This window comes from Beta vulgaris, chromosome 9, assembly GCF_026745355.1.
Source record: "Beta vulgaris subsp. vulgaris cultivar EL10 chromosome 9, EL10.2, whole genome shotgun sequence".
Taxonomy (NCBI): domain Eukaryota; kingdom Viridiplantae; phylum Streptophyta; class Magnoliopsida; order Caryophyllales; family Amaranthaceae; genus Beta; species Beta vulgaris.
In genome coordinates, this window is record NC_079210.1 from 51,334,281 (window position 1) to 51,348,603 (window position 14,323).

General features: G+C 34.4%; 1 protein-coding gene across 3 annotated transcripts; it reads right to left on the reverse strand.

Annotated features, from left to right (window-relative positions):
- Window positions 1-1,563: 1,563 nt before the first annotated feature.
- On the reverse strand, window positions 1,564-10,803 carry LOC104904616 (phosphatidate cytidylyltransferase 1). Of its 3 annotated transcripts, none has more exons than XM_048636143.2 (13): window positions 10,483-10,803; window positions 9,243-9,374; window positions 8,758-9,011; window positions 8,500-8,651; window positions 7,671-7,812; window positions 7,165-7,321; window positions 6,795-6,842; window positions 6,600-6,686; window positions 3,396-3,524; window positions 3,247-3,303; window positions 2,289-2,372; window positions 2,054-2,169; window positions 1,564-1,905 (listed from the first exon to the last, which is right to left on the reverse strand). In XM_048636143.2, exons 2-12 carry the CDS (start codon window positions 9,306-9,308, stop codon window positions 2,080-2,082), a joined length of 1,266 nt encoding a protein of 421 aa, XP_048492100.1. In that variant the 5' UTR covers window positions 9,309-9,374; window positions 10,483-10,803; the 3' UTR covers window positions 1,564-1,905; window positions 2,054-2,079. The 3 variants fall into 3 exon arrangements, with proteins under 3 accessions (XP_048492100.1, XP_010691220.2, XP_010691219.2); XM_010692918.4 differs by having other exon boundaries at window positions 1,564-1,962; XM_010692917.4 differs by having other exon boundaries at window positions 1,564-1,910; window positions 10,483-10,800.
- Window positions 10,804-14,323: the final 3,520 nt, after the last annotated feature.

Consider the following 14,323-nt stretch of genomic DNA (forward strand, 5'->3'; position numbering starts at 1 on the left):
CATATAAGTGATTTCTGAGTGATTGTTGAAAATTAATTTCCGGTGGCTTTGTTTGACCCCCATTTTGTTATTAAGATTCCTTTTGTAATTTAGAAAGGGAAGGGGGGCAAAATAATCGGTTCAAAAGAAGACACCGTTGCTCCCCCCCTTCCCTTATGTAATAAAGATTTAAATAGTGAGCTACAATACTTTATAGCTTAATTTACCTATTAGTTATTTTAAGTAATATTGTTTTCTAGCTATAAAGTCTTCCAAAAATATAGGACGCTACAACACATTGTTGCTTGTATGGTCTCACATAACGTTAATATTTTTAACTTTTAATTTTTTTTATCCAAAAAAATTAGGAAGGAAAACAAATTGTGCCTTAGTTGTTGAGGAGTTGCACCCACCAATCATATAGAGGATGAACATCACATTCCCCTTTTTTCAATTTCAAATCATATAACCTTTTTCAAGTCAAAAAACTAGCTTGTTGGAGCAGGTCTTGCTCTCAAGCAGATATAGATTATCTTGTTCACTAAACATGTTCTATCATTGGCTGTGGTTTATCTCCCCCTTCAAATTAACCTTCTTCATAACCGATGATAGATCAAAGATTTTCAAAGTACTATAAACTAATTATTACTCCCTCTGTTTTTTTTATCGTTCTCACTTAGAATCTTGACACTATTCATACTTAGAGAGAATCTTCTCAATTTTTTTCAATTTATAAGAAAAAATATAGTCATTGCATGTGAAATCTTTTTTGATTCATCTCAATCAGTACATTATTAATATTCAATCGTTATAATCTTAACTAATATATAATAAAAGATATTTAAGTTTCAATATGTACATTGGAAGATGCGCACAAGAAAATGAGAAAGATAAAAAAAAAAAAAAAAAAAGCAGAGAGAGTATATACTAAATTCCATATAAAATTAATAACCAACAATCAATTTATTATACAAATCCATTAATCCAACTAATTCATTTTCTGATTTATAATTATTGTTAATTTGTCATTAGTGCTAAGTTATCGATTTGACAAACTAAACTTTGAACAAAGACCCAATCTTTAAATCTAAGTGATTTAAATCAATTCAACTAATGCAAGTATCCAAGTTCAACAATGAACAATAACAATCTCCCTAGGTCACAACTCACAAGTCAATACAGACTTGAGACCACGGTAACATAACCCACATTAGATGATGTATTTGGCACGAAAAAGTTGTCATTTCTAAAATTAAGACACTAATGGACTAAACAAAGTTACCCTATATGTTGGAAGTAAGGTCACTCTGGAAAGGAGGTTAGCACTCCAATGGTTTCCTCGATTTTTCGGTAAAATAGTAAGGCTCTGTTTTTTTGGAATAAATTATTAAAAATTCAGTTTACTTCAAATAAATTCATTTCAGATCAGTTAATCTCCTCTCACAATTTTCATTCATTTCAGTTCAGTCAAATTCATTTCAGTTCAGCTCATACTAATTCAGTCCAAAAAAACAGAGCTTAAGTACCATATTAATTTGAGTATATTGCCTTGACCCCAAAAAAAAGTTCCCCAAAATAATCATAGACTAGTAAAATGGCCAATCCAATCGAATTTGCAAAGTTCAAGAATATTTCTAAAGACAAAAACAAATGTTATTGTTGAAAATTAACTTGAACAAAATACCAAGAAGAATTTCAAAGAAGTAGAAGATTATGATACACTCAACTAAGAAAAATACAATGCTAAGAAACCTCCTATGTTCTTCTCACATGTACAAGACAATTACCAGTTACCACCATCGTCAAAGTTTTCCCTAACATGAGGCAGGCCAAGCATATCTCATATCTAGACGCCTCAACTCGACCAATACCAGCCGTCTGATATAATCGCGGGTCCTAGTCAATAACCACCTAGAGCTTCTCCCGCTAATCTTCAATGAAGTTTAATCAGAAGTTTGTCAGAAGAACCCCAAAAAGATTAAACTAGAAAGAACCCATAACTGTATTAGAGATTCAGCAGCCTAGTACCTCTCATATTAGTAAAAACAGAAGACATTCTATTTAGAAAGCAAACCTCAAAAGCATATATCCCTCATAGATTTAATATTGTCCAAATCTTTTCTGCTGCAAGATTTCTCCAAGTTTCCGGTACAAATCGAGCTGCTCCTCAAATGTAAGGTTCATCAATATCTACGAGGTTAATGAATAATGATGTCAGTAAAATAGCTTTTGATTGATATACTCGCATTTGAGAATTAACATAGAAAAGGAAATTTTAAAATTAGATAAATGTACAAAGAGAAAATTACCTGGTCCAAGATTGTCTCAACTGAGAAGTTTTGTGACTTAACAAAGGACTGATGGTAGATATATGCAAAGACGGCCATTACCATCTGAAATAAACAATAGTGTTTATGTAACAATGAAAAAGTTTAGCAACTTGATTTGATCGATCTAAACACTAATTTACATTACAAGACTGTTGGATTGGGCGAAAAACAATTTCCAGAAAATTTGATTTTTATTTGTTTGATTTGTAAAGGATGGAAAATAGTTTTCCAGGGGTGGAAAACAATTTTGTTCCCAAAGAAAGCGAAACCACATTAGTCTCCCAATTCTTCACCTTCCTCCAAATCCATCCCGCCCCTTCCATTTACATAATTACATCATTCCTTTTCTCTCTATCATTTCATACAAAAGAACCAAATGAAAGGAAAAATAAGCTACAAATGTGTGATCCATTGAAAATGTTTTCCGTCCAACCAAACAGAGCCTACATGGATGCAACAACTGACTACCATAATTTATGTACCCTTACAAAATTTCTTGAGGATAGACTTCAAAAAATAAGCTTCATCTGAGCATACATGCCCTAGACCAATACACTTCATGACTTCAAAAACAAAGTTTGGCAGTATAGTCCATTATATTTTAGCTTAACCTAGTAAAACACCATGTTCGTTTGAAGAGCAAATTATACCGTGACCAGAGTTTGGCACAAATGACAAAATAGACAAGTGGATGAGACAGAAGTCAAAGTTCAAAGCCTGCTGAAAGATGCATCCTTTTACTTCAAAGTTTTATTTAGTAGATAAATTTGCTTCACCTGCGAAATGACTTCACGAAACAATTCATTTTACCCATATATTGAGAGACTAGTCAAGAACAGGGGAAACTTACGATTAACTTTTCATGATCCTTATGTGGACATCATAATGTTTAAGTAAAAACAGACTCAAAACACCGCCAATATGTTTTGGAGCATACCTGACAATCCATTCTGTCGGTAATTCCACCATGCCCAGGAATGCTATCACCAAAATCCTAGGGAAAGCAGAAATGAAAAAGATGTAAGCAAACACTGTAGAGGCTTTACTCTGTGTCTGTACATAGTTGTTAAAGCATTGTAAGTGAACCTTAATTTTGAAGGCTCTTTTAAATCCACTGGCAAAAAATCCTCCAAAAGGTGCTATGATTGAAGAAAATAGGCCGAGTCCTAAAGCATGCCATTGAACTGGCATGACTGGAATATCCTTCCAAGGCAACTGCAAAAGATACAATAACCATGAATGTTTGATTAACCACAAGTATCAAAACAAAATATCCTGTAACATTTTATTGCAATATCAACCTAAGTAGCCAGGATTAAGGCTTCATCAATCCAATACTCCAACCCCCCCCCCTCCCCCCCACCAAGCAAAGAAACTAGAGTCAACCGAGTACGTATTTAGCTCCATGACACTTTTTTTAATAAAAAAATGCCACGTATTATCTCAGAATCAGGGACAATTCCATTTGTTTATAGGGAGCTTCACAATAGATGGAAAAAGTACCCATATTAGTATCCATCAACTACCATTTCAACGGTCTAGAAAATAGAGCCGTGTCAGAAGAAGATTGGAAATTTCTTAAAAGAGCTTACTGTGATAGGTAAGCATGTCATGCAGGATCTTTAGATGTGATATCATTTTCTAATAGAAAAGGAAACGCAATGACTCTTCTTCAAAGACCAATTGTGAGTCTCATGATTCAGTGCATACTCAATTAAAAGTTGAGCAGCAAAGCATGTCCTCAGTGTCCAGTGTCCACATATAAAACCCATGAACTTTTGCTTCGCACCTTCCATAGCTAAGGAAAACATAAAGGGCAATATTTTGATTACAAGTGAACAGGAAGATTGCCAAACAAATGAAAGCTAAATGTGCCGCCAAGTACATACATCTTGGTCCCTCAATCGAGAGAAAAAACTCATACTTAACACAAGCAGGTATAATGAGCTTGGTCGCGCTACATAAAACAGGACATGGCAACATCCATATATTTATTACTACTAAAGTAATAACCAAAGGGACAGATGTCAATCTTGCATTAAGACCTTTTTCTAAAGTTTTATAATATTATGATTTTCTCGTAGCATAGTTTTTAGAAAAGATATGTTATATTTGCAAAAATTGTTATTGACTCTAAAAGTTTGTTAGATCTTTAACAGATATGACGGATTCAAAAAAACATATGTCAAAAGGGAAAACAAGGAAAGCTAAGTATTTTGAAATACTATCACCTTTGTCATAACTATAAAGCATTTTGTTTCATTGTTGAAAAAAAAAAAGGTTTATAAAGATAATCTATGCATGAACAACTTTCAATACAATATAATTTTTTATTGTCTCTGTTTTTCTTTAATCTACACGCTTTGTACTTTTGCACTATTCACACGTCGTTTGTGATTTATACATAAGAAAAAAAACATATTCATGTGGAATTTGTTAGAATTGTCTCAATGTAAAGTTTTCGAAAACTAACTTTTTGTAATATTTACTTATTGAAAAAAGTAATAAAGATATTTATGGTCAAAATCTGAATTGGCATAAGAAAAAGTCAACTAGTTTATATTTAAAAGAAACAGAGGCAGCAGCCAGCAGTTAAGTACTTAATACTCGTTTATAAGCAAATATATAGTTTTCACAATATTTAGAGCACAGCTCGAGCAAATGACTAGTACCATTTTAAAGACATACTCAGGAAACCAACTTAGAATTAAAAAAGATAGCATGGTAAGCTGATCCTTACTAAGAACCATAACAAAACATCTCCTATGTTCTTCGTTAATTCTTTCAACATACAATTTGCCGATGAGGCAGACGAGTCATAGATCCCTTGTCTAACTTAAAACAAGGGGGGACAAACACCAATGCCCAGGACCCCAGACAGCTACTCCTTTCCCAGGAGATGTAATACACCGTAGTTTTTGGAGAAGACATAGCCATGAAATTGTAATGAATAGTGCATGGAATAAGCAGCAACAGGAAATAAATGACAACCTAAAATCAAGATAAATCGATGTTCTTGACGCACTAATGACAAGTCAAAAAATTTATGTTCTTGTAGAAAAATTTAGCATGACTAGCATGAAATTATGACTGTTTGGATGTCTATGATAAAGTTGAGATCATCAATAGCTTGTTACACAGTCAGCAACAAGAAGTGATCAGACATCCTAACATCTACGGTAACTCTATGCTTGAATTTTGACAGTTGGATCAAGAGTCCAACTTTCAAGCAACAGCAATAAAATATTTTCCACGGCGGTGTAATGAACTGGCATCACTAAGGTGGATAAAAAGAAGAAGATTAAGAGTAAAACTGATATTTGATTGACAATCTGGAAACTCACAGCAAATTAAAGTGTAACTACAAGCTTTCGAGAGGCTTGTTCTCTCCAAAAAGAACACTCAAAAGTTCCCCAAAACACTCATCAATACTCATCATGATTTGTTTCAGCCTAATCTGTTGTATTTATAGCATCATTTCCTCACTAACCTTCTAACTTTTTTTCCAAGCTAAACTAACTGAATTATAGTGCGCTAGCCAATTTACCCCTCTACCTTAGGCCAGTTCATCACAGACTGGGACGAATTATCGATTATATGGATGTCTACAGTAACTGAAATGCTGAACAGCTGTTATGACTTATGACTAAACCCATAATTGCTATCTCACCTGCCCTCTTTCTCCCTCTCTTCCTACCATCAATACGTTTTCGACTCTGTCAGTGCACAAAACTAACCATCTCTAGGAGATGGGGGCTATCACCAATCCTTGAAGAAGAGTTCTCCACAGTACACTACCAGAACACAGGGTCAAGGCAGGTGTCTCATATGTTAACTCTCTGCATCGCTTGATAAGAGCATCAGCATGTATGCTTAAAAAGTCACTATTAGGTTGGCACTTATAAATATACTCAAGCGTGTACAATGTTCTATTAATAATGGTAGTTACAGGAGGAGCAAATTGACCAATCTCTGATGGATACAAAATAACAAAACTCCTAAGCAGGCAACTAACATCAAACTGCTGCTTCCCATAGATGTTAGGGATAATTGAAAATGGATGAGACCATAACAAGAGAAATAGGGGTTGACAGGGTGCTGGGACAAAGGCATCTCAGAACTTTCTGGCATAATGCATCAGATAAGCATAACAACTAAGTATGAAAAGCTGAGAACAGAACCATCTTTCACAATTTAGACAGCCAAAGAGGAAGAAAACAAGCACGTAAAACTATTGACTAAAGTACATGGAAATGGCGTGCTTATAGAAAAAGCAAGTACATAACTCACCAAGCTTGCAATCCCTCTTGGCAAGTGGTAATACTCCGGCTTAAACAGCGGTCCAGGATCACAATGGAGCCAACCAGTAGATAAATCCTTACATATTAGCAAAGGAAATAAGAACATATAGTCAGGACTCAGGACAGAAAAGGTATTTTTTCGGAAAAACAAAACCATTTAGCTTAAAACAAGAAAAATATATACCGTTCTGGGACATGTTAGCCACTCAAATCGACCCATGACATTTGCGAGCTGCAATAAAATGCAAAGTTTAACAATCTATACATGCAAATGAGGTCAAGACAGCAGGGTCCTCAAAGGAAGATCCAATTATGCAAGGGTAAACAGGGTTCACCTATACTTTAAATAGATATGCTTGCGGCGTAAAGTCAACAAAATGAAGGAAATCAACGGAAAAAAGAGTTCCATTTCGATTGAACAAAATCACCTTGTAGGAAGTTTCCTTAGAAATCAATTATTTTACATTACAGACATACAAGCTTAAATGTTGACTGAACCCAAAACATCAAAAAGGTGAAGTACTTGCGGAAACTTGATGTAGAACGGTGCGTACCAGAAACGCTGAAATGATTGTTGCAAAGGAAGCCCCAATAAAACCTTCCCACGTTTTTTTTGGAGAAAGCTTAATCAAAGGAGTTTTTCCAAAGAAAAACCCACAGAGATAAGCAGCAATATCATTTATGACAATAAGTGATGCTGGAAGAAGAAACCTGCAAGCATATCAGACTCCATTATTACAACCTGGAATCTTCTTTCAAAATTGCAATCACATTTATACGAAGTGAGCAGTATATAAGAAAGCCTTTGGCAAATCATCTTATATTCACATCTTAGCCTCATGAAGAAGGGAAAACACAACACGTCCAACTTATCCTAGGATAGCATAATGTATCTCACCTAGGAAAGCTACCGTCTGTCAAAAACAATATATATATATATATATATATATATATATATATATATTAAGCAAGGACTCACGACTGCAGACATAATATATCCGTAAATGGAAACAATAATAGCTAGTGTGCAACTGTTGCAGTGTACCATAAGTTTCGTTACCAAAACATTCCTTCAAAGATGTTGGCCACAGTAAATGATGATTGTGTGAACACAACAATAAGGATCATGTGTGTCCATGCATACTGGCCAAACTGATACTTGTACATCTTCTTCTTTAGAGAGAGGATAAACCACACAAAACCTGAATAAGTACAGCATAAGTTCAGCAACCTTTCCACAAAACAAGGGGGTGCATATCAAATAGAGAGATGAAAAATAGATAACTAAGGGAGACTTCTTTGCTGACATAATTACAAAAGGCTGTCCCTATTCGACTCATATCTATCTGATATTCTCATTCTAAATCTAACAACAACGATATTCAATCATGCGGCAAAATGCAACAAACATATTACTCAACCAGAAGGTCCTGCATACCTCACGCTCTCAAAAAAGTGTAAATGGGTATGATTGATAGAAAAATCAGTTTGAACATCCAGTTTTCAGGTTGATTTTCCAATTTTGCTTAATTCGGAGAAAGAACTATATCTAAATACAGAACATGCAGCATCAACAATTATGCCAAAGGCAATTAAGCTCATAAAGCAGAATTAGCTAGCATTTGATAACTACTATAAGATAGGGGAAATAGTACTTATGAGAGTAAAAACATCTGCATGATGGGAATATAATAGCTCTCACAAATTTTCAGCCTTAAAGATAATAATCCCTCTGTTGGCGAACATAAATCAGCAAAAGCTAATATGTTCCAAATAACTAGCACGCATGGGGCTATAGAACCCTTCTAAATATGCTTTACTAAATAGTCCAATTGACGATCAACTATGTGTCCATTTGCAAGAAAAATAAGAAGGAAACATTGACGAACCTGCAATATAAAAGAAATAACAAATCACCATATGGTACTTGATAAGAATGCTAACAAGCTTATATGATACTTTGTCTGAAGTGACAGTATTGACAAGCCGATGACTGAGAAATCGACCATACACAAACAGCATTGCAGTAAAGAAAAAGTGCCTGAAAAAGAAAATAATGCATATTGAATGAGAATAATGTGCTTTCAGCTGCTAGGAATGCAGTTTTAAGCAATTTGCTCTAAATTTTCTGCACTTTAAACTCTCACCAATTTAATAGCCGAAAACCAGGAAGATCTCGATCCTCTCGAACCTTTCTTAATAGATTAAACAGTTCCTTCGCCATCAGAATTTGAATCACAACCACCATGGCACAAATATAAAGATGACCCATGTAGATAATGAAGACAAAGCCCCCAATCATCCAAAACGTAGAGTGTGTGCGGATCCACATCGATTTGTACTTGTTACGATCATTAACAAGTAAACTGCCCCCATTTTGTTTAGTAACTTCAGCAGGAATCTAATTGGAGACATTTTCAATTTGGGAATAAAAGACAAGTTAGAGACTTAGAGTGCCTTTTAGATGCCCGTACAAACTAACAAACACGGATTTTAGAGGCAAATCAGCAGAGATTTTCATTAATACAAGTTTAATTATCAAAAAGGGAAGAAAAGAACAAAAACAAATGAGAAAGGAAGTCAGGTTCCCCTAGAAGAAGTACAGGAGAACAAATTTTAACCAAAAAACAACCTCATTAGACTGCTTACGACGCCTGAGCTTAGGAGTTCCAGAACCACCGCCAGAATCCTTAGTCATAGCTCCAAAATTGATCTCTTCTCACCACCACCAAGATCACACATACACAAGGATCGAGATAACTACCTGAAATTAGGAGCAAGTAACTTGTTCATATTGGGTGCATATGGCAACTGAAATTTTGCCTGACATCTCTTAACACGCACCATAAATCAAAGATCCTCAGAAGACTAAGACATGACAAGACAAACAGAAAAGACAAAAGAAAACAGACTAATGTGGTGTTGGCACTGACTTAACCACATGACTCGTAATTTTGGTCTTGGAGCTCAAATAGTTGATAATTCAGGTAGGGAGACTAAAAGATGCTAGTACAATCAGGGAAATAATACACCTCCAGATTATGTAGCTTGCGATAAACAGACAACAAATGCACGCACCTTAACATTTCTCCTCATCAAGAGGACTATGGCATTTCTCTCACACTCTACAACAAAAGGGCATTCCGATTTAACATCATTTGCATAAGCTCCACCAATCTAATGTACTCTTACTCTTCATTCCACATTCAGAGTGTACACAGGTTCAGGTGTACACCAATAACACTAAACAAACAAAATCAAACACATGCCGAACGAGGAAATTCCCAGCTTCCAAATGCAAGGTATCATTGCTATCAAATTATTCTAGCAAGCACATAAAGTAAATGACAAAAATTTCTAATTCCTTTTGAGTATGGGTCACCACAGAAAACTCCAAAACTAAAAACCATAGTAACCATAAATAAATAAATCCAGGTATGTTTGACATCACTACATACAATACCAGTGCATCAACTTGACTATTTGGCTCAATAACTACCATATGTGCAAAATTACAAGCTTTAATATACTCCCTCAACATCCCTTTCATTACTAAAGGGATTAAAGTAACAGCTTTTACAAATTCCATATCAACGGAAAGAACTATCATCTATTCAAATTGCATTATTAACAAAATAAGCAGCTAATTTAACCGACAACATTAATTAAAATCTCCCAAACTTCAGATTCAACAATATACCATCAACAAAAAAATACCAACAAAAAAAAGTGAAATTTCTGAACAGGGTTATCTCTATTATTGCACAAATTCATCAGAAACTACAACAATCTCAAAAAAAAATGAACAAATTTAAACTAAGTAGAAATATTCAAAAATTGAATTAAAATTAAGAAGAGATAAACTAACTTACCGAAGTGAAATGAGATTGAAGAAATGTTCCAGAAATTCAATCCAAAAAATTAAATAGACAAAAACCCAGAAAAATCACATGGAATTTGTTAGATTTAAGAAACTTATGAAAGTGATATATAGTGAAAGAAAAGGTCTTTCGTTCTTGCTGTTATGCTTACACTCTGGAACTCTGGAAGGATGCAGAGAGGCCTTTTTTAATTTAATTTTTGTGTTTGTATGTGTGGATTTTTATTTTTATTTATTGAAGGAATTATTTTTTATTTTATTGAAGGAATTTTTTTGGGAGGATACTTTTCTCTCCACAAAAGGAAATCACTAATACTTTACTACTTTTTTCACACTTTTTAAGATACTTCCTTTTATATAATTGACTCAATTAATAATTGTACTAATTATATTCTTTTGGTTTTTGACTTAATGATATGGTTTTACTTTAGCTTTGATATGCATTACTCCCTCTAGTTTACAAAAATTGTTATAGTTTGACTTTTCATATTTGGCGATATTTGTATCTTTAATTTTATTTTTATAATGATTAGAAATAGTTGATAATATTGAAAATACATATTGAGACGGATTAAATAAAATTCTATATGATTATATTTTTTTTATAAATATAAATCATATATGATAGTCAAAATTATAGATGTAAATAGTGTTATTATATAAAGTGTACCTATTTTTGTGAAATAGAGGGGATACTTATTGTTTCATAATGAAATTAGATAATATTCGAGTCATACATAATTTTTCTAATACTATCTGAATAATCTATTTATTTTTTAAAAAGTTGGTAAGATGAACTGATCCTATTGAATTGGCACCTCGCACAGGTACAACCAGTCAGGTTTGCAGGTGAGACTCCTTGGAGGGAAGGGGGATGGTAAGAGAAATTTCACCCCAAATGAGCCCCTAGTAAGATTTGATCGCATGACCTTGAAGTCATTAGATCAAATCTTTACCACTAGGTCAAGTCTTGTTTGGTATCTAAATGATATATATAGGCATGAAACAAGTTGAGTTAATAAACTAGACTAAGAAGACCTCTCTTATGGCTCAAAACAATTATTTTTTCAAGTATTGTTGTGTTAGACTTCTATTTTTTATTTGTTGGACTATGATAGCTTTCAAGATGTCTTTGTGAGATCACCTCAAGTCCGTATTGAAATTATCACCCCTCAAGTTTGTATATATTGCAAATCACAACAATGATGTTCGTAGGTGATTTGCCCGTGTTTGCTAAGGCTACTATAGTAATGGTGATTCTTATTCGGATTGTTACATGTTAGGAAATCGGTGTTGTAGTTTGATTAACGCGGAACAAAAAATCAATGAAATAATAAAGGTGAGAAAATAATAAAGATGAACAAACAAAGAACACAAGGATTTACGTGGTTCAGTCAAATTTGACCTACATCCACAGGTGGGGATTAGAGCTTCTTCACTATAATGGAGAAAATCAGAGAGAATAATACAAGGAGTCCTAAATCTAGAGGCTTAAAGTGTTTCATAAGTTTTGTGTAAATAATGAATACTAAGAGTTCCTTTTATAGCATAAGGAACCCCGCACAAAAACCCTAGAATATACTCCGCACAAAACCCTAAAAAGAAAAACTGATTCGGAACTTATCTTCAAAACCGCGAGTCGCGGTGGCATACCGCGAGTCGCGGTATGCTCTCGGCAGTCATTCGTAAAACGGGCGTAACTTTCTCGTTTCTCATCTATGACCTATCGTTGGAAAGCTCTTTGAACAAGCTATCACCTCCAATTTGAATCACATCAAAATCATTTATAGATTGAAAGATATGTACATTCAAAGTTAGCCTTATGCCATTCACAATATTTCAAGTCATAATTAACAATCTCCACCTTGACTTGAAACCGAACAAACAAGGTAACTCCACTTTGAACCAAAAATGATGCTCAACCAAACACCATAAAACCTCCACCTTAAACAAAATTCCATAAACCTACCCATGTAAGCAATCCATAAAACGGTCATCTTCTATAATTGTGTACCGTGCGTCTTCGAACACAAAATCCGTATACAAAACCATCACATGGCCTAGATCGAGAGTATAAAGTCACCAACGCAGCATGCTTCATCAAATTGACCAAACTCTCTTCAAACACTTCTTCATCTCAACAACAAACTCAAAGCAATTCTAGAAATCGAATGACACAATAATTTCTAAATTGCAATTGTACTTAATAAACACAAAAGTACCAAATTTGAGATAAGAAATAGCATAACTAGAACAAAATCTAATGCATAACCAAGATTGCTACTTTATTATAAACTCAAAAACAATCTATCATAGACTCCAAAACAAAATCCACACGGTTTCTCGTTTTACCAAGAGATCTCAAAAGGGCACCAATCATGAAGAGATCGTAGAAACCGCAACCCCAAATCTTGTAGCCCTAAAGTGCAAGATCATCATCAAAATCAGCGTCGACAATATTTGCAGATTGACCCTCATTGGACCTTTCTCCATTTTTCTTCTTTAATTTCCAACACTCAGTTTAATATGACCCTTCACATGACAATAGTTACAGATTTTCCAGAATTCTTTCCACCATGAGCAACCAAAGCATTTGTGTGAGCAGAATTATTAGATTTATTAACCAATTTATTGTCAATTAAATCTCTCTGAGTTAAGGCCTCCTTAACATCCTGCAAACTCAAATCATCTTTACCATATAATAAGGTATCTCGAAAGTGCTCATACGAAGGTGGTAAAGAACACAACAACCTAATAGCCATATCCTCATCATCGACTTCAACATCGATGTTTTGCAAATCCATAATTATAGAGAAGAATTCATCTAATGAGAATCAAGCGATTTACCTTCTACTAGACGAATATCATGAAGTCTAGATTTTAGTAGTAGACGGTTGGTCACAGACTTTGTCATATAAAGTGACTCCAACTTCAACCACAAACCCGCAGCATGTCTCTTTGGCAACCTCTCTCAAAACTTCATTAGAAAGACTTAAATTAATCGCTGAGAGTGCCTTCAAATCTATCTCCTCCCACTTCTCATCCGCCATACCCGAAGGCTTTTTGGATGCACCTTCCAGAGCCTTGTGACAACCACTTTGAACCAGGATGGCTTTCATCTTTAATTGCCATAGGCCAAAATTTACTTGCCTATCAAATTTCTCAATATCGAATTTCATTGACATAATCAAAAAATCAAACTTGTTCTATAAACACCTAAGATCTTAAACAACCAAGCTCTGATACCAATTTGTTAGGAAATCGATGTTGTAGTTTGATTAACGCGGAACAAAAAATCAATGAAATAATAAAGGTGAGAAAATAATAAAGATGAACAAACAAAGAACACAAGGATTTACGTGGTTCAGTCAAATTTGACCTACGTCCACAGGTGGGGGATTAGAGCTTCTTCACTATAATGGAGAAAATCAGAGAGAATAATACAAGGAGTCCTAAATCTAGAGGCTTAAAGTGTTTCATAAGTTTTGTGTAAATAATGAATACTAAGAGGTCCTTTTATAGCATAAGGAACCCCGCACAAAAACCCTAGAATATACTCCGCACAAAACCCTAAAAAGAAAAACTGATTCGGAACTTATCTTCAAAACCGCGAGTCGCGGTATGCTCTCGGCAGTCATTCGTAAAACGGGCGTAACTTTCTCATTTCTCATTGGAATTAGGCATATGACCTATCGTTGGAAAGCTCTTTGAACAAGCTATCACCTCCAATTTGAATCACATCAAAATCATTTATAGATTGAAAGATATATGCATTCAAAGTTAGCCTTATGCCATTCACAAGATTTCAAGTCATAATTAACATTACAGTAACC